Here is a 24,835-nt window from a genome sequence, read left to right as displayed (position 1 = left end):
AGAAAATCTAGCACAGCACCTGCTGATGCTATTTAAAGGAATATTTCAACATTTTGGGAATTAAACTTTGTCTTTTTTTGTGTGTTTGTTTTTTGTAGAGAGATCAGAGAACATCTATTCCACTCTCTAGTCTGGTATATGATGCTACAGCCAGCAGCCTATTAGCTTAGCACAGAGACTGAGAGTAGGGGATAACAGCTAGCCTGAATCTGTCCAAAAGTAATGTCTCATTCGTTAAATCCGTACAAAACCAAAATGGCAATTTGAGGTTTGACTTGGGGTTACGTGCTGGACTATTTCTTGGCTGAGTCTTTGCTGGTTTCCTGCTAACCGTGCAGTGAAAACTCCAGACCAGAGGCAGGCTGGCTGTTTTCCCTGTTTCCAGTACTGATGCTAAGCTAAGCTAGCCCACTTCTGGCAGTAGCTTCATACGTAACCTACAAATATGAGGTGGGAACAATCTTCTCATCTATTTTTGGGCATGAAATTGAACGCATGCATCATAGTGTCATACTGTGTGCATGTTGATGGCACTGCACAGAGCAAAATTATGTAGGCTCAGGAATGAGATATCTGCATGTCAAATGAAGGAAGACTTGTGAACTGCATGATTATTAATTCAAATTCATTTTAACATATGCTAGTGTAAATGAGACGGAGCTCATTCTCGCTTTCACTGACTCCGTGCTGCACTGCTAACACAGTGCTCATGCTGAATAGCTTCCATGCAGTGCACTAAATTATTATGTCAACCCCCCTCTCATTTTCTTTCCACAGTGCTGCTTTGATTCATGCAGCCCACTTTAGAACAAACACCCCGTCCGAAAGGACTGCTCCCTGTGATGCAGGTCATAGATCATCCTGCAGTCTTGGCTTCACAAAGCCAAATTTCTGTGACTTTAAATGTATGAAAAAACACTGGACAAATGAGGAGATACCCATGTGCCTCTTTTAAACTGAGCAAACACATTTTTTTGTGTGAGTTGCACCTGGGTTGAAACAAACCTAGGTGGCCTAGTTAGAGTGGTGACACGCGAGCAGTTCTTCTTGCTTCTTTGTAAAAGTTGATGATGCAAACTAAAGCCAGCTGCACACATTTGGCCTTAACTACATCTCAATCCAAAAAACACGCATGCGACAATGTAGTTAGGTTTTAAAGGTGTCAGATCTGAGTAATTTGAGCACATACTGTTTGTCATCCAGTATGTCATCCATTTGTTCAGATCAAATTAGCTGATTGGGTGAAACGGGGCGACAGAGATTAGCTGACAGTGAGATGCATCATCAGCAATACAGAATCTGTGTGTGTGTGTGTGTGTGTGTGTGTGTGTGTGTGTGTGTGTGTGTGTGTGTGTGCTGACGATCTCTGCTTATTCTCAGTGCTCTCTTGAACTTGCTTTGTGCAGCAGTACACCAAAGTGCAACAACCAGACTGCCCTCCTGTGGGAATAGGAAGTATTACATATTCATAACTGGGTCTGTTCCCACTTTGATAATGGAAGCTAAAGCTGGTCTCACAGTATGTCAACAGTATTGATCTGCCAATTGTGATTACTATATAGTGAAGGCTTTGCAGCTGCAGGAATATTATATGTTAATAAAATATTCATCTTATAGCCTTGGCTTATATGATTAGTGAAGTGCTGCTGAGTTTATAAGAGGTTTCCTATCTATGTCAGTGATCCTGCACAAAAAGTCCTGTTTGGTGATTGGATACTACTGACAAATAATATATATGATTCAGATGCAGAGAGGATTGTATTTTGTTCATTTTTAACCCTTTAAAACCTGGAGCAAGTTCATTTTTCTTATGCCGATTTCAGACACCTTTGACAAGTATTTAAAGGTTTGAACCGTGAGGAAATGGGTTTGATTTCTTAAAAAGGAAATAGAGCAACTTTGTAAGAATGGTTCCACAAATTGCAAGAAATTAATAGATTATTAAAAAAAAAAAAATTTAAAAAGCTAGAGAAAAATGTCTAGGGAAAAAAGAAAAAAAGGCAGGGAAAAATATTTTCATAATTACATATTTTTAAAATGATGCTACTGAATTATGTTACAGAATTATTATTGTTTATTTCTTTGTTTATTATTAAATGTTCTTCTTATTTCTTTTTTTTATATACTTATTTTCAGGTACTTTTCTTGTAATAAATCAAGCCAATTTGCTGAGGTTTAAAGGGGTAAAGTAAGCTATAGTTTATTTCTGCAATCCAAACCGTATTAAATCTCTGTACTGTCTACTGAACTCTCCAAAAGTAAAAACATTTTAAAGTTCCTTTCAGGTTCCTTTTTTTTGTATTCGTGTGGCTTCATATGTATTACAACTTGTGTGTGGTGACGTCCTCTCCAATGCTCCTAAATGACTCCTGTGTACACATACATTTGCAACAGAAATTAAATTAATATACCTGAATTTACACCTGCGTCACAGCAACAACCACCAGAAGCCCGCCTCGGCCTTTCCAAATGTTGTGTACTTGTTAAGTTGATATATGGATGTTATATTTACACCTGGCGAGGGCTCTCATGAAAAAGCCTCCCTCTCTCAGCTGCAGGGCTGCTGACTGCAGGTTGAATTCTGCCTTACTGGCCACACGGCACACAGGGAAACAGATGGGTAATAAGGTCACAGCAGACGTACCTCTCACAAGCACAGACAAATTGCAGACGCACCAGCTGTGCTGACTCAGGACAACATTAGACTCAGGGGAATTGAATTAAGGTCTCTTTTTGTAATGAGGGAAGTTGTTGCTTTGTGTGTTATTTGCCTTTCATGTGAAGGCTATTGGTACGTGGAAATAAAAAATAAATAAATAAAAAAAAGATTTAAGGGTCCTAAAAACCTGTTTTCTCAGTCTGCTTCCTTAATCTGAATGCTGGTTTTCTACACCACACTATTTTCTGCCAAAGTTGCCACAGTTTTAAACCTGAGAGATGAAAGAAAAAATACTAGTGCCACCAGCAGGTCAAAATTTTACAATATACTGAACAAAAATGAAACACAATACATTTCTTTTTGCATTTTTTACAGGTATAAGTAAAAAGCAGTGTTCCTACAGCGTAAAATGAGTTAGATTTAAGACTTTTGTAAAGCCACTAGGAATTAAATTTAGGACCAATTATACAATAACCAGAACTGGAGACACAAAAAATAGAAACCAAATTGATGAGAAATTTTGTCAAAAAGCTAATGTTGACCTGGAGGTTGTGACATCAGCTGGATTTCATTGGTCAAAACATATTTCCACGGGTGGAAATCAAAGAAAAACCCAGTTATATCTAAATATTTTTCACGTGCATGAATGTTATGCAAAGCGTGTACAAGCATGACATATTTTTAGAGTCCTTTAATAAATTACTCAATTAATTCTTTTGAATCTTTTTGGATACCTTTACCTTCATATATCGGTGACATCACTTACTCTAGTCTGGGATTTGTGTGTGTCTCCGCTGAAATTTACCTGTGACAATGGGCTGCAAAAATGTGGGTCCCCAGAGTAGATTTCTTGTCTTCTCCCTTATTTTCCTTGTCCTAACATATCTTCTAAAACACACAATGAAAAATAGAAAAGTCATAATAAAATCATATCCTGACCACTTCACTCTGCATGTGGTCTATACATAGTAATGACACCATGAGCAGTGGTGGAAGAAGTATTCAGAACCTTTACTTAATTAAAATAACTAATACTAAACAGTGAAAATACTCTGTTGCATGTAAAAAAAAAAATTTAAAAAATTAAAAATCAATCAAAACACAAAGTTAATGGAAATAATAGGGAAAAAGACATCTCAAAATTGTTTTAAAAAGAATGAAAATAAACCACCCCCCAATTTGAAATTATGGGGGAAAAAAGTAAAGAAAAAAACCTAAAAAAAAAAAAAAAAATGTAAATTATCAAAAACGAAAATATAATATAATCATAAAAAATTTTAGAAAAACAACTCAAAATTATTAAAAAGAACAAGGAAAAAAGTAACTAAATATATATCAAAACAGTTTGCAATTAATTTTCTGTGACGACTGATTAATAAAACTAATGTGCAGCTGTACTAGTATAAACTGTTCAAAACAGCATAACAAACATATTTTAACTCTTGATGTGCTTGATGCAAAAATCTTAATTTGTAAAGTAACTGAAATGTTCAGTTGAATATACAATATTTCCCTCTGAAATGTAATGAGGTAAACGTGGCATGAAAAGAGGATACTCAAGTTAAGTACCTAAAATTTGTACTTAAGTACAGCACTTGAGAAAATGTAATTAGTTACATCCCACTACTATGTCTGGCAAAGATACAGCATCTAGTGTAAAATGTTTCCCTGTTGTGCAGTTTTATAAAGCCCGTTTAAGTCAATGGTGAACACAGGGTAAATATTTTTCTGTATGAAACGGAAGAACCTACAGCATGAAGCTTGACATTATTTGACAGAGTATGAGCGAAATTATTGGATTTTTAAACATAATAATGAAAAGCACACACACACACACACACACACACACACACACACACATATATATATATATATGGTTACACTTTAGGCTGAAAGACTTCAGCTGGTGCTCATGATAACCATCAGATAACTTCAGAGGTGAAAACTAGTTAGCGCTAACTAACTAACTGAGCTAATTAGCGACACCTGCGTAACTTTACCTTTTTTTAGGACGTAGTTATCGGCGTTTGGGCTCATTTCCTGTCGCCCAGCCTCGTCAGTCAGTGGTGGTATTATCCGGCTCCCTAAATATCGCTGGAGGGCTGTGCAAAACCTACTTTCAGACATAATGCTGAGTTTTATTACTCACAGTCTTGTGATGCTAACAAGCCGACAGCGACCACACTTCTTTAAAAGCTACGAGAAAAATGACGCATGCGCGGAATGGATCTGAAGGCAAACGGCACGCGCGGACAGTCACAGTAAACAAGAGGCCTGTATCATTAAAATAAATGATAAAATAACTAAATAAAGCTAAATTATTTCACCATCAAGAGGAACCGTGTTGGAAGTCATAATAATAATAATAATAATAAGAAGAAGAAGAGGAAACATTATTTATAAAGCACATTTCATACAAGGCAGAGTGCTTCAAATGACAACAGACAGAATCAACATAAAACAGGCTAGCAGGGTAATTCAGTTTAAAAGGACTTAAACGGTTAAAAACAAAAATAAAGTGATTTTTAAAAATCTTTATAATTACTATCTTAAACCTTTGAAATTTAAAATCTTAAAATCATTAGATAATTTAAGACTAAAACCATAAGTAATAAAATTAAGTCATCTCAGCTCACACATGGCAGTGACCTGTGACTGATGTGTTCATGGATTCACTCCTACAGCTCAGTTAAACACAAATGAGTGGAGAGGGCAAAGTTCTGCATGTTGCAACATGAATAAATAAATACATCTCAGGATGTGAAAGAGTAATCAGTACTAAACACAATATAGTCCGTCCTGCATTATTGTGTCTTTCTTTTATAAACATCCACAGTAAAAAAAAAAAAAAAAATTGTATAATTGGCCATTTTGAAGGAAAGGAGAAATAAAATTGTTCTTCTAGTATTTTTTTTATAAACACTGGTTACATATGGAGATGGTGGAAAAACAAACCTAAGGACAAATTCTGGTAACACTGGTATTCTGCAGAAGCTATCACGTAATTATGTACAGTCATTATATGTTGTCAGAACTGTGTGGAGTACAGTAAGGTAGACTTGCTTTCACGTGATGTCGTCTATTTTAATTTTATTTTTAGTTATTCATTTTATCATTTAGTTCATTTATTTTTATTCTGTCCCGGCCATGTTTAATTCTGTTACAAGTACTTTTATTTCTGTGTTTACTGCAAATATTCTTAGAACAGCATTTATTCATACTGGGATGGTTTGCTGTTGTTATTTTTGTTTTGCGATTGTTTCTCTTGTTGGTCTAGCTTTAGTTTGGTATTACTTTTTGGCTCTTTTTGTCATGTTACTTATGCATGAAACTCCTCTCACTTTGTAAACTCTGTTTCTAAAGGTGCAATATAAATAAAGTTATTATTATTATTATTATTATTTTTATTATTATATCCCATTCCTGCCAATATATTGCCCTAAATCTTACACACTGGTCCTTTAAGTTGAGCTAGAATAGTTTCACATTTTGTTATAAAACTTACCCCAAAAAACAACTGATGATTAGTTGTGGTTTATTTGCCTTTAAGTTACATTCTGTATTCACAAAGACTTTTCAGTGCATTTTCTTCTTCACTATTAGCGACTATATCCACTCAAATAGCCATTACCTGTGTGTGCACATTGAATGTTATGTGGATGTGTCTTGGTTTTTTTCACCCCATGAAACAAATACTTGGAACCTTGATGTTCATAGTCTGATTACTCAGTAGTCAGCCACTAAAACAAAGTAAAATATTAATCCATTTATTTATTCGGCTGTAGGAGTAAACACATACGGGGGCAGCACAGCACACACAAGCCACAGGTCAATGCACTATCAGCGCTGAGATGAGGAGTATAAAAATAGTGGCTATATTTCAGGCAATCAGAATTTCAGCTGGACAGAAAGACTGACAGGATGGAGAAATCAATGATTCTGTTTTCTGTGCTGCTCCTGGGGTGGACCTGGACCTTCCAGGGCGTCCCTGCTGACGAACAGGTGACTGACTGAACGCTCCATTTCCTCTCTGAAAATTCATCTCTATCCTTTTTTTTGGTCGATTATATTCTCTTTTTTATTGCAGATAATCACAGTTTTGTCAGATTAAAAATGGATATAACATGTGACAGGATAAGACATTAATGCTGCATTTTTTATTTTTTTTTTTAAGTTTGGGATAAAAACATCTCATTTTATAAAATGTGACTGAGCTTCAGTAAAAAAGCTGGACTATGACTTTACAGAATGTCTCATGTCAACAAAAGTGTTTAACTAGTTCAAGTGAATGTTATGGGGAATATTTGGACAAAAAAAGGTTTGGAATGTCACTGTGTCTCTGAGCGAGTGTGTCTGTGGCTGTGGGACAGGTGGAGGGTACTGAGAGTACAACCACAGACGAGGAGGGTCCCACTGTTAATGCAACTCTGCGCGAAGCAGCTGTGTTCAACGCAACAGGTCAACTTACAAACACTCACTGTTCATGTAGACGCTTTATTCAGAAGCTCTTACTTTTGTCCCCTCTCTGTGCTACTTCCTGTGTCTCTCTCTTCCTGTAGAGGACTGTCAAAAAGCACCAGAAACAGGTCCATGTAAGGCGTACATTCCACGTTTCTTCTACAACTCCACCTCAATGAGATGCGAGGAATTTACCTATGGAGGGTGTATGGGAAACCTGAACAACTTTGCAGATGTGTCTGTGTGTTTGGAGAAATGTCACCATGCAGGTGAGGAGTGAAGTACAAACGTCATGTTTCAATAATCCTGAAAAACTTCCATCTTTAAGACATGTCTGTGATGCAGTTTCTGAGAAAAATGGACTGGTTTCTTTCAAAGACATGGGAAGGAAATGAGCAATGTTACAAGAAATGGCCCAAAAAAATAGCAACAAATTAGCGACTTTTTTTTTTAAAAAAAGAAAAGAAGCAAAAAAAACAACAATTTAAAAAATATAAACATATATATTTCCTTTTTTATTAAGAGTATTATAAATATAATTTTCTGGACATTTCCCAATTGTTTTGTCAATCATCATAATGATACGATACCATACCATACCATACCATACCATACGATTTTTTCCCATTGTTTTTAAAGAACTCAAACTTTTTTTTCAGTTGCGGTTTCAGAGGTTTACATGCTAGTGAAGACTAAAGTCAATGTGAACTTCATATTGACTGTGCAGCACCTACACATCCATTCATGCAAATGTACAGCAAAATCATTTCATGTCATTTCGATCTTTTATAGAGGAAAAAGAAGAAGAAGAAGAGGAAGAAGAGAACCCAACAGCACAGAGTTTGGACTCCTGAAGTTTTGTTTTTGGAGAAGCAGCAGAATCTGTTTCCTGATGGCTACTAATGAAATGAAGAGGCATCTGAAGTAACCCAAAAACATGAACCATATGGAGCATATCATGCAGAATACAAATAAAGCAATGCATTACTATTTTTGACTTTTATCTGACATTTAGAGAAGATTAATGTGGGCGACAGACTTCCTGGAGTCCATAAAATAACAGTGAATTAATCAATAACAAAGACAGAGAAAACCAAAACACTGAAATGAAATTAATGTAAATTCATTTACATTATCTCAAATGCATTTCTTATAAATTAAATCATTTAAAATTATGAAATCTGAAATAAATTTCTTTATTTTAACACATTTCTGTTGGAAGTGTCTCATGCATTTACAATGTTTATAATAAACAATTTGATATGTGGCAAAAATTGAGTCCGTATGGATTAAATTGCAGTAGGATATGGATATATTTATGTAGCATATAAGTAACATAAATACAAAATTTACAAAATTTACTCATCTCAAACTCACCTGAAATGTCTATCAGTGAGTGTTTTTCCTGATCATGTAATACCATGTATGACGCCATAAAGTGTGTGTTTCCTGGGACTGCTGAGGTGGTGGCTGATTGCTTAGGTTAGCAGCCACAGTGACAGGATGAAACTGGCTTTAGATGTCACCAACACCGACAGTCACAGTGTGTGAGGAGACATGTGTCAGACTTGTGCCTGATGCAAGAGCACAGACAGAAAGAAAAAAAAGGTGTTGGTCATGACACTTGTAGAGAGGCTGGTTTTGCAGAACTTTGATCAAGCAAAGGTGAACTAAGCTTTGTGAAACCAATGCAGTGCCTGACTGAAAACATCAGGACTATAGTCTGCGGAGAAGATTTTGAAATCATCCCAAAAATGATAAAAAGTCTTGATAAGACCGTTTTGAAGGACTGCAACAAGTGGGAATCTGCAGAGAAACAAAGATTTAAAAACTGTTTTGCCGCTTCTTTCAAATATCATGTGATGAAAACACCAAAGTGTGTAACTATCCAGCAGCCAATGAGGCATCTATATTTTTATATTTATGGTGACATCACTGATTAGTTTGTGGACTCCTGTTTTGAAGCCTCAAGTTTGGCATTTTGGCAGTCTCCTTCTTGTTTTTTTTTTGCAGCCAGAAGTGACCATATTTGGACTAGAGCATGGTCACTGTGGGTGAGCGAGGGGTGGATCTGACTCATAGATTTCGTCTCGCAGACAGGTTGTCACTCATTCACTTAACAATTATTTTATACAGTCTGCAGTAACAATAGATGAAACGCTTTGGTCATATTGGGGTATTTGCAGCAAATTTGCAAAAACAGATGTCAATGTACTGCACGGCAGGTCAAGTTAAACACCAGGATCTCACAGCCGTGTCATAAAAAAGTGAAGCTGAATGATAATCAGCAGTCAGCTGTGGTGAAAAGTGAGTTTTAAAAACAACACCTCCACTAAAACAAGAGGTCTAACGGAGCTGCATCAGTGAAAAAAAAAGCCAAATTATTCAACCATTAAGCAGAAGAGTGTTGAAAGTCATTACTACACAAAATCAGTAGCCCGAGGCAGTTTATAAGATGTTAATGTAATAATTCTATCCATCAATAGACGTCCAAGTCTAGGTGATCAGCCATTTAAGCAACTCAGATGACACAAAGGTCAAAGTGAAAGATTAACCCGTGTATCTATTTTGCAGTGGGAATGAATAAATACGTGGGCAGCTCTGCAAACATGAGTCACAGATCAATGCACTGCCCGGGCTGAGATGAGGAGTGTAAGAATAGGAAAAGCTACAGAGTGGCTATATTTTAGGCAATCACTGCTTCAGCAGGTCAGAAAAGAGTGACAGGATGGAGAAATCACTGATTCTGTTTTCTGCCCTGTTCCTGGGGTAGACCAGGACTTTCCAGGGGGTCCCTGCTGACAATCAGGTGACTGACTGAACTCTCCAGTTCTCTCTGTGAATTAATTTTTGGTTGATTATATAGACGTCTTCTTTTGCCCGTTGCAAGGCTGCAATACAGGCTCATTATTGCAGATCATAACGTCTAGTTAAAAATGACTATAAAATGTAAAAGGACAAACTCTTTTAAATCTGAGCAAATTGGCTTGATATCATTCAAAAACATGGGGAGAAGGCCATGAGCAACAAAAGAAAATAATCACCCCAAAAGAGCAAGAAATTTGTAAGAAGTACAAGAAAATTACCTGAGAATTAGTATTACTAACTACGTAAATAAAAAATAGAAAATAAAAAAGTGCTTGAAATATTATAATAATTCTGTAACATATTGCAAATTCTGCAAATTCACAACAAATACCCACCCAGGTATGATAAAAGCATTTAACCCTTTGAAACCTTAGCACATTGGCTTGTTTTTTTGTTTTTTTTTTCAAAAACATGGGAAGAAGGCAATGCAATATATATATGTTTATATATATATATATATATATATATATATATATATATATATATGTTTATATATATATATATATATATTTTTGTGCATTAGTGTGTGTGTGTGTGTGTGTGTGTGTGTGTGTGTTGAAGCGCGTTGCATACACTTCTTACAAATGTCGATTCATCCTGAGTTTACCTTCAGTAGTGGCGCTCTGAAGCATCAGTTAACCCACAGCTGCATCTCCCCTTTGGCGTTGCATATGCCGACATGTACTTGGCACATTCTGCATCTACCCTTGAAGACGTTGCACACGGGGCCATTCACACACAGCCACACAGCATCCTCTGAAGGAAAATGCATTTAAAACATCATGCAGCCACTGACCTTAAATTGTAGAAAAATGATAAATAACAACAGCATCAACACCAGCATTTGGATGCAGAGATTTTAAATACAATACACCAAAATCCTTATTTAAACACTCTTTTATTTTACAATAATATTGCCTGTGTGTGACAGGTCATTAAATTATTACATTGTTTTCAAACAGGCACATTAACTCCTTTATTGTGGCTTATTCACCTATATTTTTAAAAATCTTATTCTGTATCCCTGTAGTTTTGATTCAGAGTAAGCACTGCAATAATTACAACAACTCGCACGGCTGGAAAACCAAAATTACACATATCTTCAAATCAACCGACATATAAACAGTACACTACCTTACGGGTTTTGGCGAATAAAAATCTGTGTTCAGTGCATAATGTGCATGGCAAGGGAGAAGATACATTCATCACCAGGTTGGCCACAGTTGTCGCTTCAGTCCTCGGTGTCGGAGCTGTCTGCCGGGTCGGTGTTGTGGGTCAGCATGTAGTTGTCCATGTCGATGGAGGGGCAGTTGTGGATGGAGTAACGCAGACGCTCGGCGAGGATGGCCTGGCTCGTGTACGGGGGCAAGCGGAAGAGGAAGAAGCAGGTCTGTGCAGTAGGGAGGCCGTTGACGGGCTGAATGATAAGCGGAGAAAGTTTATTGTTAGCACATGTGTTTTTCCTTATATAGAGAATCGTTCTTTTATTAGTGATGACCTCACCCTATCAACCTTGATGATTTGGAACTTCTGCGTGATATCAGCTGGGTTGGAAGGCAACCTGGACCGGCCAGAGACGAAACGTAGGAAAAGCACTCGCTCTTCATTGGTGAACTCCTCCAAGCTCTGCCAAAACCAGCCAATAAGCTGGTGGCTCTCTGTGATGTCACGGTAACGCACCAGCTTCTTTAGCATCTCAACGGAGACCTCTGGCAGGCCGCACACCAGCTGCTCCAGCTGCTGCGCCGTCAGCAGGGAGAGGAGGGGCACGGGAATGATGGTGGACATGCCCTCTCTGACTGCTGCCACCTGGACACAACAGAGCAACGTCAGCTTTGATACTTCTGAGGACGAGATAAAGGGAGCAACACCAGCACAACAGACAGGCTGTCTAGTGAGCGCTAATGGAGACTGGTGGGCAGACCGGCTCTTTAAAATGGATGAGTTTCAGATACAATGGAGAGAAATCCACACCAAAATGTTTATTATATAACAATGCTGCCTATGTGGGTCGAGTCTGGTTGTAGAATTTCACGGTTCGTGCCAGGGAAACAGAAATCTATGGTTGCTATAAACGTAACTAAACTGTTAAATTAATTAAGCCCTTCATTACACTACCTTTGACTGAGACAAATTCAATGACACACATTTATGAAATAACCTTTAAAAGAACCTTCTTTTACATGAAAAACATTTTTAAGCAAAAAGCTTTTTTTACTATTTATATCATAAGTCTCTCTCTATCATCCATTAATATTGCTGTGAAAATATCACATTTCTCCTTCAAACAGCATATTTATTCAATGCTATAAGTTACATTTCACAAAATAACATTGAACACATGATGAAAATGTTATAGTTGACCATTTAATGAACAGAGCTTTAACGCATCATAATTTAACTCGCTGCAACCTCCATGAGCTGTTCGTTGCGGCCACCGGTTGCTTAGAGGTAACGTCATTGAGCTCCCCTCCTGTTGATTTCACGGATTTGTTGCATTATTTTTATTTCTCTACACATACACTCCTCTAAGTGGTGTTGTGGTAGTCGATGAGGTGGGTCTTCTACTCAGTAGATGGATGGTTACACAGGGAGGTAAATACACCAGCTCTAGAGAGGGTCGTTTGAGTTTTTGCGTGGGCCGCTGTAGTTAGCAGCCCCTCCACAACAAGCCAAACAGCATTGGGAAAACACTGATTTTTAATGTTTACATGCTTTATTCAATGTTTTTAGCGGTTTAAATTATCTGCTCCATTTGTTTTAGGGAGGAAGAGACTCCTTTAGATAATCTGACTTCTGATTAAAACCTGTCGCACGTCTGGATCTTAAGCTATCAGAGAATAAAGTGAGCACACATCAGCAGGTGCTGGTCTAGTGACCTGTTTGCGACGTGCAGAACAGCGAGGAGAAACACTGATTTGTAACATGAAACTGCTAAATGATTAAAGACAACTTACTGTCATTTAAAATAATCATTTGTTATTTGAAACTGCTTTCTTCAGTGTTTTTACTGGTTTTGATCACCTGATCTGTTTGTGTTTCAGAGGATGAGACTTTTGTGGCAGTAAGGTCCGAGTAAAAACCTTCTGAACAAAAAACACCGAAAAAAATTTAACAAGTTTCACCAGGTTGCAATCTACAATCCTCGCCACTAGATGCCACTAAATCCTACACACTGCTCCTTTAACAGGTCTGCTAAAAATACTTCAAGTTCAAACCTGTGTATCCATTTCATGCAGCCTGTAGTCCAGAGCTCTCTCCACATATTCAGTCCGGTTGGCGAAGGTTAACGAGATGTTTTGACCTCCAGGAACCACAGGAGCCAGCCTTCCATCTGCACTGTGGGCCATAAATGAATCCAGTGGAATCATCTTCGGAGGGAGATAAGGCAGGAGTGAAAAAATAAATTAGTTCGGAAAGAGGAAGTGAGAGGTTTGGAAACAAATAATGAAAGGTAGAGGGGTGGACTCTGCACTAAGACAATTTGCATAATATCTCACCACATGGAAATTATCCTCTGTGATTCCACTGTTTTCCAGGTGAAGGATGCCCTGGAGGGTGCGGTAGGTGAGCAGGTCCACCTCCTCCAAGTCAGGACCTCCCAGTGGCATCGAGCAAAGCTGTTTCCACACCCACGGAGCCAGATGTAGGTCCAGAGGTTTCTTGGTGCGGATAGCCACAGCCATGAGGATGCCCAGGAAGCGAAACTGGACCATGTGATCCTCTGAGAGCGCCGCTGGGTTCAACAGGAACCTGTGAGGATAGACAGTCAATGCCAGAGGTAGAGATTATTTCTGAACATTTGATTCAAGTTGGTGACTATTAAAAGAGAAGACAAAATTCACACCTATCAGTGTTGCTGCCCACATCTGCAAAGCTGTTGGGAGTATGAATCAGAAGATCCACAACACCAGACTGCAGCTCCTGGTGAAAACACATTGTAATTTGTCAATTTACAAAAAGCAGAGGCTATTTCAGGCTTTATTATTGACGATCTCTGTTGCTATTAGACTTTTTCTGTGTGGTTTCCATCCTACCTGGCACATCTCAGTAATGGTGTCATCAAACACTCCCCCGGCGTCGTCAGCTCCCTCTCCGACAAGCTTGACCTTCCAGGCTCGAGATGGAAGCCGCAGCTCCGGAGGATTCAGGCTCACGACTTGCTTTGCAATCTGAACAAAGATGGGCTTGCTTGAACGCCCTCTGTGGAAGTGCAAGGCATTGGAATTACCACCTGGCATTTGTATGCTGCCGTGAACCAGTCAAGCGACACCTACAGTTTATATCCATGTCTGTGGATACATGAAGGCTTCACACACATCAGTTCAGTGTCTCACCAAATATCTTCCCCTCTGTTCTTGAGGTATGATATTGATTATTAGCCAGAAAACTACTTTTGCAGAACGATATGATGTGACCCTTTGGTTAGAAAATGTCATCCTCATTATATCCTATTATAACCTAGTCGTTAGTGTGAAATTTTGTCATAAACAGCATGAGAGCTCTTGAGTTATGGCCAAATACAGGTTTTGTGAGGTCACAGTGACCTTGACCTTTTACCTTCAACCATCAATGTTTGTACCAAATTTGAGGAAACTCCTTTAAAGCCTTCTTGAGATTATGTTCATGAGAATAAGAGAGACGCAAGGTCACAGTGACCTTGACCTTTGACAAACAAATTCTAATAAGTTCATTGTTGAGTCTGTTAGTGTTAAATTTGAAGAAATTTTCTCGAGGTGTTCTTGGGATATTGCCTTCATGCAGATGCAACAGATGGGGTCACAGTGACCTTGACCTTTGACCACTAAATTCTAAATAGTTCATCCTCGTCTAAAGTGGACATTCGTGCCAAATTTGAAGAAATTCCCTCATGGTATTCTTGAGATATTGCGTTAAATAAAAGGAGAAAAAATAAATAAAAAAGGATTGATGAAGTTTACTAGACTTTCATCACAGTTAGCAGTTCATTGTTGAGTGCAAGTGGATGTTTGTGTCAAATTTGAAAGAAAAAAAAACTCTCAAGGCCTTCTGGAGATGTTGCATTCACAATAATGGGATGGACGGACAAAACAAAAACATAATACATTCAATCACGGCTATCGCCGGCATGGAGGCACAACAAAATAAAAGTTGCAGTATAAAGAAAACTTGCAACCAAGATGCCAGACACAAGTCCTAAAATGCAAAGCCCGGCTGACCAATGTAAAAAACAGCTGGTTATTTTGTTATTCTCCTGTTTTTCCAGCATCTCCTCCCTGAAATACATACTCTGCCAACAGAAAGTCATCCTCACCTTGTGGAAATGCGTTTCACAGTGATCTGTGGCCCATACGTTTTGCCCTGGGTCATTGTTCTGCCGATGGATCGCACTAGAGGCAGAGTGTTGACCTTGGGTGATAAAAGACCTCTGAGATCACCGCGGATGATGGCTGTCGTCCCTGAACTATAGCGTGACGTGGATACCTGGATCGAGGAGAGGACAGGGAATAAAATCGGGGGGGAGTAAATGAGCCATTACAATGAAAAAATGACAAAGACTAAAAAGCTGCAGGTGCGTGGTTATTAGCAGGAATTCAATTATCTGTTCTTTTGACACTTTGTTTTTTAAAAGGCAGAAAATTAGATAAAAGATTACCTGATTCTTGGCATCCAGGTTGAGCAGCCTCCAGGACTTGTACATGAGATCAGAAAAGTGGTAGAGTACCCTGAGGCGCATGCTGAGGACATCAGGGCTGCAGTCTTTCAGAGTGTTGTACTGGGGAGGAACTGACTGGGGAAGACCTAGCTGGGAGCTTCCAGAGCCACCTGAAGACAACAAATGGGAGACCCGAGTGAATTCTCTATCATGTACCATAGGTGCAAAGAGTTTTTCTGTTTTTGTGGCTTGCACAATCAGTGACATCTTTTAAATCACTTCTTCAAACTCACCTTTACAGGCTTGCTTTTAAGTGATGTCACCTATACATTTATTTAATTTTTAAAAATTTTTAATCTATATTCATTTTTCTGCTCTTACTCTATTTATCTGTTCCTTATCCTTCTGATGTCCTGTTCTTACCATGTTTTCATATGTTAAATTGATGTACTTGTTTATCTATCTCATATTTATGTTCTTATCTTCTTACGTATTATTCCCTCTGATGTGATGTCGTCTTCTTATATTATTTTTTATTGTATTTTATTGCATTAATTCATAAAATTTTATTCATTTAGTACTTAAACTGTCTTTTGAGATCTGCTTGATTTATCACTTTTATTCCATGTATGTGCTTTATTCTTGTTGACCTTTTGTATACAGATTTTGTTCCTGCCTTTCGACTTCTGTAGACCTTTCTCTGTTTGGCATGCTTGTTAATGCTTATTTTATTATTCCATGAGTTCCTGTCTTTGCTTTGTCTTTCAAGGGACTTGATAAACAATCGTTTTTAAAAATGCCATCGTTACTTTTATGATCGTTATTATGTGCAGTAGGACTGTGGGTGTACCTGAGTGTTTCATCGAGGTAGAGGGGGTGGTCCATGCTGAGCTGTGGCAGCGGCCAGCGGAGATCTGTCTGATGTTCTTCCCCTGGAGGGCTGTTATGAGCATGGGCTCCTTCACAGGGTTTGAGTGCCCAAAGCCAAGCTGGATCACAAACATACAAGACAATACAGATGTGCAGTGTAAGCAAACTTCAGATTGTCGGAGTATGTAATTTTATAGAAGAGGATGTTGTTACCTGTCCCTCACTGTTGCAGCCCCAGGCATAGACGTCTCCAGTGGAGGACAGGGCGAGCACGTGTTCACAGCCCACGGCAATTTCTTCTATGAACAGCCCCTCCAGAGACGGCACCACCTGGGGGCAGGATTTATTCTTCAGCATGGAGTCCGGCAGGCCGATCAGACGCTCTGAATAAACAGAGAGAGGGAGTAACACAGCTGCATAAAGAACTGTGCTCAAACAAATAAACCAAGAAATTTTTATTTTTTTCTGCATGTAGTGTTCATCAGGATTCTGACACCTAAAATTAAAGACTTTTTTTTGGTAGTGGTGACCACTACACCACCATGCCTCCACTTTACAGATTCATTTACAATCCTGATTAAATCTTCATGTATTTATGCTTCTTTTAAAGGGTGAAGTTAATTATCTCTGATTTCATCATTTATTCTTTACCCACATGGGTAAGAAAGCACTGCAGGTGTTTCAAAAAGTAAATGGAGACATGAAACAACATTTTCAGTATAAAACTTACCTTGTCCGAATGTGTAAACATGTCCATCACAGGCCAACGCCACAGAGAACTGAGTTCCACAACAGACCTTCTTAATTCCCTTGTTGCAAAGCTGCTCCACTTTCTAAAAGCAGAAGGGTAATATCTCACTATATTGTATAAAGCAATCCATTAAAATAAAATAGGTGAATAATTTCTTAAAGCAATGGATACAAAGGAGGTAATGATAAGCATGACTTTGGAATTTGAAAAGAACCTGGTTTACTCTGTAACATAAGTAACCTGTGTTTGGTCTTTTGAGGATTCGTGTATTTGAGTCTTTGTCTCTGTTAACTTACCTGAGGGTAGTATTTTGCTGTAGAGGAACCAGTTCCCAATTTGCCATAATCCCCATCTCCAAACGCCCACACAACCATGCCATCAAGCGACAGCACGAGTGTGTGATTGAGACCACACGACACCTGAGAAAGGTAACTAAGTTATCTTTGTTGAGCTAAACTTTAATCATTTTCTGGTTTTCTGGTGAAGACTGTGTCACCATCTGAATGTAAGAATTAAAAGTCCAGTTCTAACCTGTCCGACATGATATCCCTCCAGGGCAGCCACCCTTTCAGGCAGCATCTTGTTTGATGTTGACCTTTGACCCAGACGACCAGATTCACCACTGCCGAAGGTGAACAGTTTCCCATCCACTGTCACCACAGCGGAGTGGCGGAAACCACAAGCGAGCTAGCAAGACACAGACAAGCCATATGAAAGTTTCAGAAAGCATAGAGTTAAACTGATTTTGGAACTTTTTTCCTACACCGTAGGAGTTCACAGCAGGTTTATCTCTACCTGAACAACTTCTTCTCCTTGTAAGGCCTCTATCTGTTTGGGTCTCCTCTGCCTTTCACTGTTGCCGTGGCCCAGTTTTCCAAAATCTCCGTCTCCCCAACTGAACACCTCCCCAGTCTCAGTCAGGGCCATGGAGTGTCCATCGGACCCGCAGGACGTCACTAGCTGAGTCACCACATACCCTTATAATAATAGCAACAATAAAAAATGTTATTTATGGGTGCCTTTCAGGACACTCAAGGTCAACTTACAGATACGACAAAACCAAAACAACAAAACATCAGGACATAAGTAAAACAATATACAGTTAAAAGCTGAAAAATAAGTAATAGTTCAGTGGGTCAGTAAAGCTCGACTTATAAAACAGAGAATAAGAAAAAAACTAACAAACAATTGGGTCAAAGCAGAAATGACCACATCTGTCTTGAGGCCCATGATCAATACTTTACCTTGAAAAGCTGAGATGATTGTTGGGACATAGAGATCATCAGAATTGCCCTGGCCCAGTCTGCCATATTGCCCTTCTCCTACAGCCAGTACTGTCCCATTGGACTGGACCAGGAAGGAACAGTTCTGTCCACACACAACCTGAACGACAATAAAAAGCACCCACAAAGGGAGAAATCAATTAAAAAACAGTATCAATCAAGGGCAAAGATTGTGTCCTGGGTGGAAAAGTTGTTACCTGTTGTGTCTGTAACAGAGAGGGCGCAAGAGTGGGCAACATGAGGTTTGTTCCCATTCCTGCCAACTGTCCATAACGTCCGTTCCCCCACAAGTACACCTCGCTCTTCCCGCCTAGTTGCCAATCCTAAGAAACAGAAATTACAGTTTATTATAACCAGGGTTCCCACAAATTTTCATGGACAAAACTTTTACATGACTTTTCAAGGACCCATAATATTTTTTTTCTTGCCCCACTTGCCTAGCAAAAGTCAGACATATCAGATTTAAACTAATAATATAAACAATATAATCTCAGCTAGCTGGCATACATGAAGGAGAGTAAATAAAGCGACGTATGTGATGGTGCAAAAAATTCTCACAAATAGACTCATTTTAGAGCTACTTGGAGCTACATTGACAGCAGAAAAAGAAAAAATATAGAAAAATATAAAAAAATATAGAAAAAATATTTGCCATCATGTTACATTATGTGGTAGATTATCTACGGAAGATTACAGTGTCAACAATCTAATAACACACAACAAAATTCCATGACTTCTCGAACAGTTTCAAAAAATTCTGCAAATTCAATGACTTTTCCAGGTTTTTCATGACTGTAGGAACCCTGTATAACACTCTCCAGCTAAAAGAAAATACTGTTTCAAAATGGCTAAGCTGTTACCTCTGGTCGGGTGGTGGCCCATGACATCAGCTGTTCATCCATCCTGAAGCTCCACTTACTGTTGTCCTAGAAGACAGAGACGTCTCTCAATAGATGCCATTATTGGGGGATCTTGTGTATATTTCAGTCAATTCAGATTTCTGAAACATACTTTATCAACCATGTCCTAAAAAGAAATCTGCACAAGGGCAACTGCCACCACTCACCAGTGCCTTGCTGATTTCAGTGACATCCACATCTTGAAGCTCTAAAAGATTGAAGGATTCTGGGAAGGCTGTACCGCTGGCAATAGCCTCAGCACTGCGGACGGTGGTGGCGTAAGTGGCGAGCCAGCTCCACTCTGACGGGCAGGAGTGGGCATCAGGACTTGTGTGGTGTGGGGGGCGTGGGAAACGGCACAGGTGTTTCTCTAAGGACAAACCGACAGTCAAGGAGGACAGGCTCTGCAGGAAGGCACTGTGGACTAGCTGGTCACCGGCTGCCACGTGGGTCTGCATTAAGAGGTGAAATTAAAAAATTATGTCTCAGCTAAGGCTCACAAAACAGCACCAAAACAATTTTAAAGGGACAGTTCACTCTAAAATCAAAAATAGATCTTTTCCTCTTACCTGTAGTGCTATTTATCAGTCTTGATTGTTTTGGTGTGAGGTGCTGAGTGTTGGAAATATCAGCCACAGAGATTACTGCCTGATCTTCAATATAATGGAACTAGATGGCAATCGTTTTGTGGAGCGCAAAACGCCACAAAATGCATTCGAAAAACTCTGCAGCAATGTCTCTTTCCAGAAATCATGACCTGGTTACTCAAGATAATCCACAGACCTTGTTGTAAACAGTTTTGTGTAGAAACCATTTTATTTCTACCAAAGTACACCTGATTGTTACTTATTGTTTTTATATTCTATATTTTATTATTTTTGTTTTTATATATCATTTTCTCCTAGAAAAAAATGTTTTTTATGTAACTTTTTCATCATTTTACCATTTTTATTGCTGTATACTTTTCTTGCGAGACATTGCTGCAAGTCATTTGTTTTTATAGACTATTTCCATCATTTTAATATGGTTGTTATCATACACCATGTATCCTTCTACCTGTATGAATGTAAAATCAGGGCACTGCTACAAAAAAAGCTTGCTGCTCAGTCAATTTTCCTGAAGTAAACCACAATTGTTGATCTCTACAGCTGATATCTCTAACACTCGGCAACTCACACCAAAACAATCTAGATAAAAAAAAGAGCAATACAGGTAGAAGAATATGTATTCTTGATTTCGGGCTGATCTGACTGTTTCTTTAAAATGTAGTTTCAGTAATAACCCGCTCATAGCTGTACTGCTCCTGCAACAGCAAGGGCAGCCTCTCCAGGAAGACGGCCAAACAGGGTGCTCGATTTAGACCCAGGATGTTCTGGCTTCTGAGGACCATCCGACAGGAAGCTAGCACGTGGTTCTGACTCATCCAGTCAGGGGTGCAGCAGATCAACAAAACATCCTGGGGAATAAACAATGACAGAACAGGACTGTCAAGTGACACAGGGGAGAGAAAATGTTGCAAGTGCATATTCAACTCACTTTTTTCACATCTGCTCTTATAGTAATAAACCAATACAGAAATGAACATTACAGGATAATGAAGAAAACCACTCTGATATTCTGGGTTCTCTAAATGAAGAAATATGCTTATTTGTCGTCTTGTCAAAAGTCAGTTAAAAATATCAACACCACTATCATATCTGTATGCTAAATATGAAGTTAAACCCAGGAGACAGTTATCTTATATTACCATAAAATCCCCCCAAAAAAGCCTTGAAAATTGAAATTAAAAGTGATCTGAATCACCTTTGACCTCCCAAAGCAAGCAGCTACACCCAAGTTTGGTATCCAGGTGGTATTGACAACTGCACCCAGACCTGTAACAGTCTGTAAGACTGAACCATCCTGCAAGACACACAGAGAAGCAGGAGGATTAAAAATGATATACACTTTTGGCAGATGAATGTTATGAGTGATATATATTAATGATTTCAGGTCAAAGAAACAGTGAATGTTCTTCTCTGACCTGTAAGGACCAGATGTTGAGAAGTCCTCCTATCCCACCAGAGACCAGAGCCAGACCACTGCAGCAGAATGAAAGGGACTTCACTGCTGTAATGTGCCCGTGAAGTACAAGCACACACTTTTCACTCCCATGCTGTAAAAAGAAAGAGAGCTGGGAGATTACATGAGCTAAAAAAAATCAGAGGCAAATGCTGCAAACACCACAAGGCAAAATCAGACAAATAGCTGGCACATAAAAGCTGGGAAAGATTTTCTCATTTGAAAAGCTGAAGATATTAGTGGAACCATGGATGGAAAAAGCAGCTCCAACAGCAGATCCAAACTGACCTTGACATCAGTGCTTTTCTCCTGGCCTGGGGAGCTGTTCAGTATGTTGGGCAAAGATACAAAAGTACCCCCCTGTGGCAGCGTCCACACATGCACAGAGCCATTCTGGCAACCTCTATAGAAGCATGGAGAGTTTTAAATGAGAAATAATGACATACATATTTAAATACACATCATTTTTTTTGTTCTGTAGCATTGTTGCTGTTTTGGTTGTTAACAGCAATGTCAAGCACAAAAGAGAAAGAAAGAAGGATTTGTAATGTAAACTCACGCAGCCAACATGAGCCTGGGATCAGGTGCTCTGCCAGCGAGTGGGCACCATTCAGCAATGTTTACAGTGCTGGAGTGAATGAGGGAGTGGAGGGTCACCCAGGTGCCCCCACAGCGCCCCAGTATCTCCACTACCTCTGACTTCCCCAAACAGAGCAGCAAGTGTCCTGTGGGGTCCCATTTGAGAGAACTCACACCATCCTGAGAGCAAAATAAGCAAGACATCAATAAGAGAAAAGTGGAAAACAATTATATGTATATTTTATGTCAGGATAGGCCTCATGCAAGAAATTATATTTTTCTCTTATTTTTGCTCATATCCACAATTTGTACTTATTTAGTTAGTACCCACTGATTTTGGGGATTTACCAATGATTTCAAATTTTTGCTCTTCTCTCTCCTAAGATTTTTGTGCAAAAACCATATGACAATATATGGGTGCAGCTGAAACAGTTAGTCAGTTAATTAGAAAAATAATTGGCATCTATTTTTATGATCATGTAAGTCCTTTTTTCATGCAAAAAAAACCATTTCTTGATTCGAGATTCTCATGTATACTATGTGTATGAGGATTTTTCATTTCATTTTTGATTTATCAAATTTATTTAAACACCTTTTCATGGATGGTTAAGAATGTTAAGAGTATCTACAGTTGACCTCTCTTATATTTTGTCTTACCAGAAAATCAAGAGAAAAATATAAGAGAAATTTAAGAGAATGCTGCTGCATGAGGCCCGATGTGTAGACAGCAAAGTGAGTCAGAGCTGTTGTTCTTTTACATGTGCTCTGGAGTGCATTTTGAAAACAAACCTGGAAGACAGACAGCACTTCAGGCTGATCATTCTCATAGGTCTCAGTTGTAGCCAAAAGGATCTTTCCACTGGGGTAGCCCACTGCAAAGGGCTTGTCCTCACTGTGCCAGGCTACACACTGGGGAGCTAGAAGAGATCAGAAATTTGGAAAAAAAACAATGCACTTGCTCACTTTATAGCAGAGTTAGATGATAAGATCAATACTCCTGTGTCTTTATGTTAGATATTAAGCTACAGCAAGTAGGTAGTTAGTTTAACGTAGCATACTGAAGAGAGGCAGACTGAAAGTAGAGGGAAACAGCTGTGTCCACTCAAGTAGAGTCATTTTCTTATCAACTTGTATACAATTGTACTACTTTTTGCAACCTTTTTCGCCCCCTGCTGACCATTAGAAAGAATGCAGGTTAAAGGCACTTCCAGTTGGCTTCACTTTTTAGACCCAGAGGTTGTCACTTGGTTCACACACCTAAAAAAACTCCAGGAAGTCAATGCATCCATCCAAGAACTCCCTGTGAGCCTGCAACTTGATGTTTTTACATTCCTATTTGTTTATGTATTAAACAAACAACATATAGTGTGAGCTGTATGCTGAGCTTAGCTAATCACCTGCTGACCGTAGCATTATATTAAACCATGCAGACATGAGACAGCTATCATTCTCTTTATGTCATTCTGTTTCAGTAAGAAGCTGCAGTTTTAGACATTAAACAGTGTGTAGCAGACTCCTCATCTATTATGTTATGTTAATATGTATACACACGTTTGACTTTGTGTAGCACTTTGGTACAAAATCTGCAAAATTTTTTAATTGTGGTATAAATGAAATAAACAAACAAACAAACTTACCCTCTTTTCTGTGGCAATGTTTGAGTTCGGTGCTCGTCACATGCAGGTCTAGCTGCTGCATTGTGACCTGCAGCCAGCAGAGGGTGCCGTCCAGCCGTCCAATCAACAGGCTCTCAGCAGGTCTGTTCTTACAGGCCGCCGGCTGGTCAAGAACCCACAAGCTGAAAGACTGAGCCCAACAGAGGGCTGTGATCCGAGACACCTGAGCCTCCACATGACAGTGAGACCCTGTAAGGTACAGGAAAAAAAAAAAAATGTAGGAACTACTTTGCTGATAGTTAGGCATCTTAAAACTAATGTTGTTAAGAGTTCGACACTTTTCGTGTTCATGTGCTGAAGAATTGAACTTTCTCTGTTCTTAGTAATCAAGTCTTTCTACTGTACTACTTGCAAAAACATTTTGTTTTGTTATATGGTTATAAGGTTAACAACAGTACTAGGAAAACTAATCAACCACAATAATTTTATTTTCATAGGCACTAGATAAGTTAAGAGACAGAAAAGCCAGACTTACCCCTGATGTTCATAATGTTGATGTGTTTGTTCTCTGGTGCAGCCAAAAAGTTACCCCCTGTACTCCAGTATACAGGAGCCATGTGTTGACATCTACCGGCCCTCTCACTGCTCGATCTGTCCGTCTTACTGGAAAGAGAGTCCCAGGAAGAAAACATTTACAGCAGTAATTAATCCTAGTTCTTTGATGGCATAGCACCCCTCTGCAAGATCTTCAGAAATGTCTCAGTTTGTTGCTTTATCTACAAAAGACAAAAAAACTTGCCACTGACATTTCATATGTTTACAATTCACTGATACAAATTTAAATGATTATTCTTTCAAAATTAGCACTGCGCAGTACAAATCTGACTGAAACAAGCAGACAAAACCTGGCAATGCAGGAGAAGGTGGTCTGTAACTCCACTGTGTTCTGGCTGATGCTCCACAGTTGCACCACTTTGTCCTGAGAGCATGTAGCCAACAAACTCTGGTCACTGTTCCAGGAACAGCTGGACACCTGAACAGAAAAGAAATAAGTGAAACCATTTTTTTTTTTTTAACTTCACCTGTCATGATGGGTCATGAAATGCCTGAATTCTCCACAGATCCAAGGAGACTTCAATATTCGCACTTGTCTGTT

The 24,835-nt window shown here is 38.9% G+C and overlaps 2 protein-coding genes and 1 long non-coding RNA gene across 10 annotated transcripts in view; 1 reads left to right on the top strand and 2 right to left on the bottom strand.

Annotated features, from left to right (window-relative positions):
* LOC148186175 (uncharacterized) overlaps window positions 1-4,899 on the bottom strand; it is a 29,544-nt gene extending 24,645 nt beyond the window's left edge. For both annotated transcript variants that reach the window (XR_015775242.1, XR_015775241.1), the window contains exons 1-2: window positions 4,660-4,899; window positions 3,465-3,547 (exon numbers count right to left, since the gene is read on the bottom strand). This is a non-coding gene — a long non-coding RNA (uncharacterized LOC148186175). The remainder of the gene's footprint in view (window positions 1-3,464; window positions 3,548-4,659) is intronic.
* A 1,604-nt stretch (window positions 4,900-6,503) lies between these two features.
* Window positions 6,504-8,326, top strand: LOC121960078 (kunitz-type serine protease inhibitor bitisilin-1-like). The gene is made up of 4 exons (XM_088070636.1): window positions 6,504-6,661; window positions 7,030-7,117; window positions 7,219-7,386; window positions 7,910-8,326. The coding sequence occupies exons 1-4, from the start codon at window positions 6,581-6,583 to the stop codon at window positions 7,969-7,971; spliced, it is 399 nt and encodes a 132-aa protein (XP_087926762.1). The 5' UTR covers window positions 6,504-6,580; the 3' UTR covers window positions 7,972-8,326.
* A 2,540-nt stretch (window positions 8,327-10,866) lies between these two features.
* LOC121959444 (putative E3 ubiquitin-protein ligase HERC1) overlaps window positions 10,867-24,835 on the bottom strand; it is a 51,534-nt gene continuing 37,565 nt past the window's right edge. For all 7 annotated transcript variants that reach the window (XM_088070634.1, XM_088070635.1, XM_042508717.2 and 4 more), the window contains 27 exons: window positions 24,585-24,712; window positions 24,215-24,342; window positions 23,701-23,928; window positions 22,853-22,980; window positions 22,044-22,243; window positions 21,773-21,887; window positions 21,447-21,578; window positions 21,227-21,325; window positions 20,706-20,879; window positions 19,591-19,875; window positions 19,385-19,450; window positions 18,722-18,847; window positions 18,486-18,624; window positions 18,037-18,218; window positions 17,773-17,928; window positions 17,538-17,660; window positions 17,221-17,323; window positions 16,704-16,873; window positions 16,471-16,609; window positions 15,621-15,790; window positions 15,279-15,448; window positions 14,023-14,188; window positions 13,833-13,909; window positions 13,486-13,738; window positions 13,204-13,356; window positions 11,489-11,794; window positions 10,867-11,402 (listed from right to left, as the gene is read on the bottom strand). In XM_088070634.1, the coding sequence (XP_087926760.1) occupies window positions 11,217-11,402; window positions 11,489-11,794; window positions 13,204-13,356; window positions 13,486-13,738; window positions 13,833-13,909; window positions 14,023-14,188; window positions 15,279-15,448; window positions 15,621-15,790; window positions 16,471-16,609; window positions 16,704-16,873; window positions 17,221-17,323; window positions 17,538-17,660; window positions 17,773-17,928; window positions 18,037-18,218; window positions 18,486-18,624; window positions 18,722-18,847; window positions 19,385-19,450; window positions 19,591-19,875; window positions 20,706-20,879; window positions 21,227-21,325; window positions 21,447-21,578; window positions 21,773-21,887; window positions 22,044-22,243; window positions 22,853-22,980; window positions 23,701-23,928; window positions 24,215-24,342; window positions 24,585-24,712 (4,302 nt within the window). In that variant the 3' untranslated portion in view covers window positions 10,867-11,216. The remainder of the gene's footprint in view (window positions 11,403-11,488; window positions 11,795-13,203; window positions 13,357-13,485; window positions 13,739-13,832; window positions 13,910-14,022; window positions 14,189-15,278; window positions 15,449-15,620; window positions 15,791-16,470; window positions 16,610-16,703; window positions 16,874-17,220; window positions 17,324-17,537; window positions 17,661-17,772; window positions 17,929-18,036; window positions 18,219-18,485; window positions 18,625-18,721; window positions 18,848-19,384; window positions 19,451-19,590; window positions 19,876-20,705; window positions 20,880-21,226; window positions 21,326-21,446; window positions 21,579-21,772; window positions 21,888-22,043; window positions 22,244-22,852; window positions 22,981-23,700; window positions 23,929-24,214; window positions 24,343-24,584; window positions 24,713-24,835) is intronic.

This window comes from Plectropomus leopardus, chromosome 20 (genome assembly GCF_026936395.1).
Source record: "Plectropomus leopardus strain MGB_pleo_1.0 chromosome 20, ASM2693639v1, whole genome shotgun sequence".
Taxonomy (NCBI): domain Eukaryota; kingdom Metazoa; phylum Chordata; class Actinopteri; order Perciformes; family Serranidae; genus Plectropomus; species Plectropomus leopardus.
Note: the sequence above shows the minus strand (reverse complement) of the source record. Positions and strands in the feature narration are given on the sequence as shown.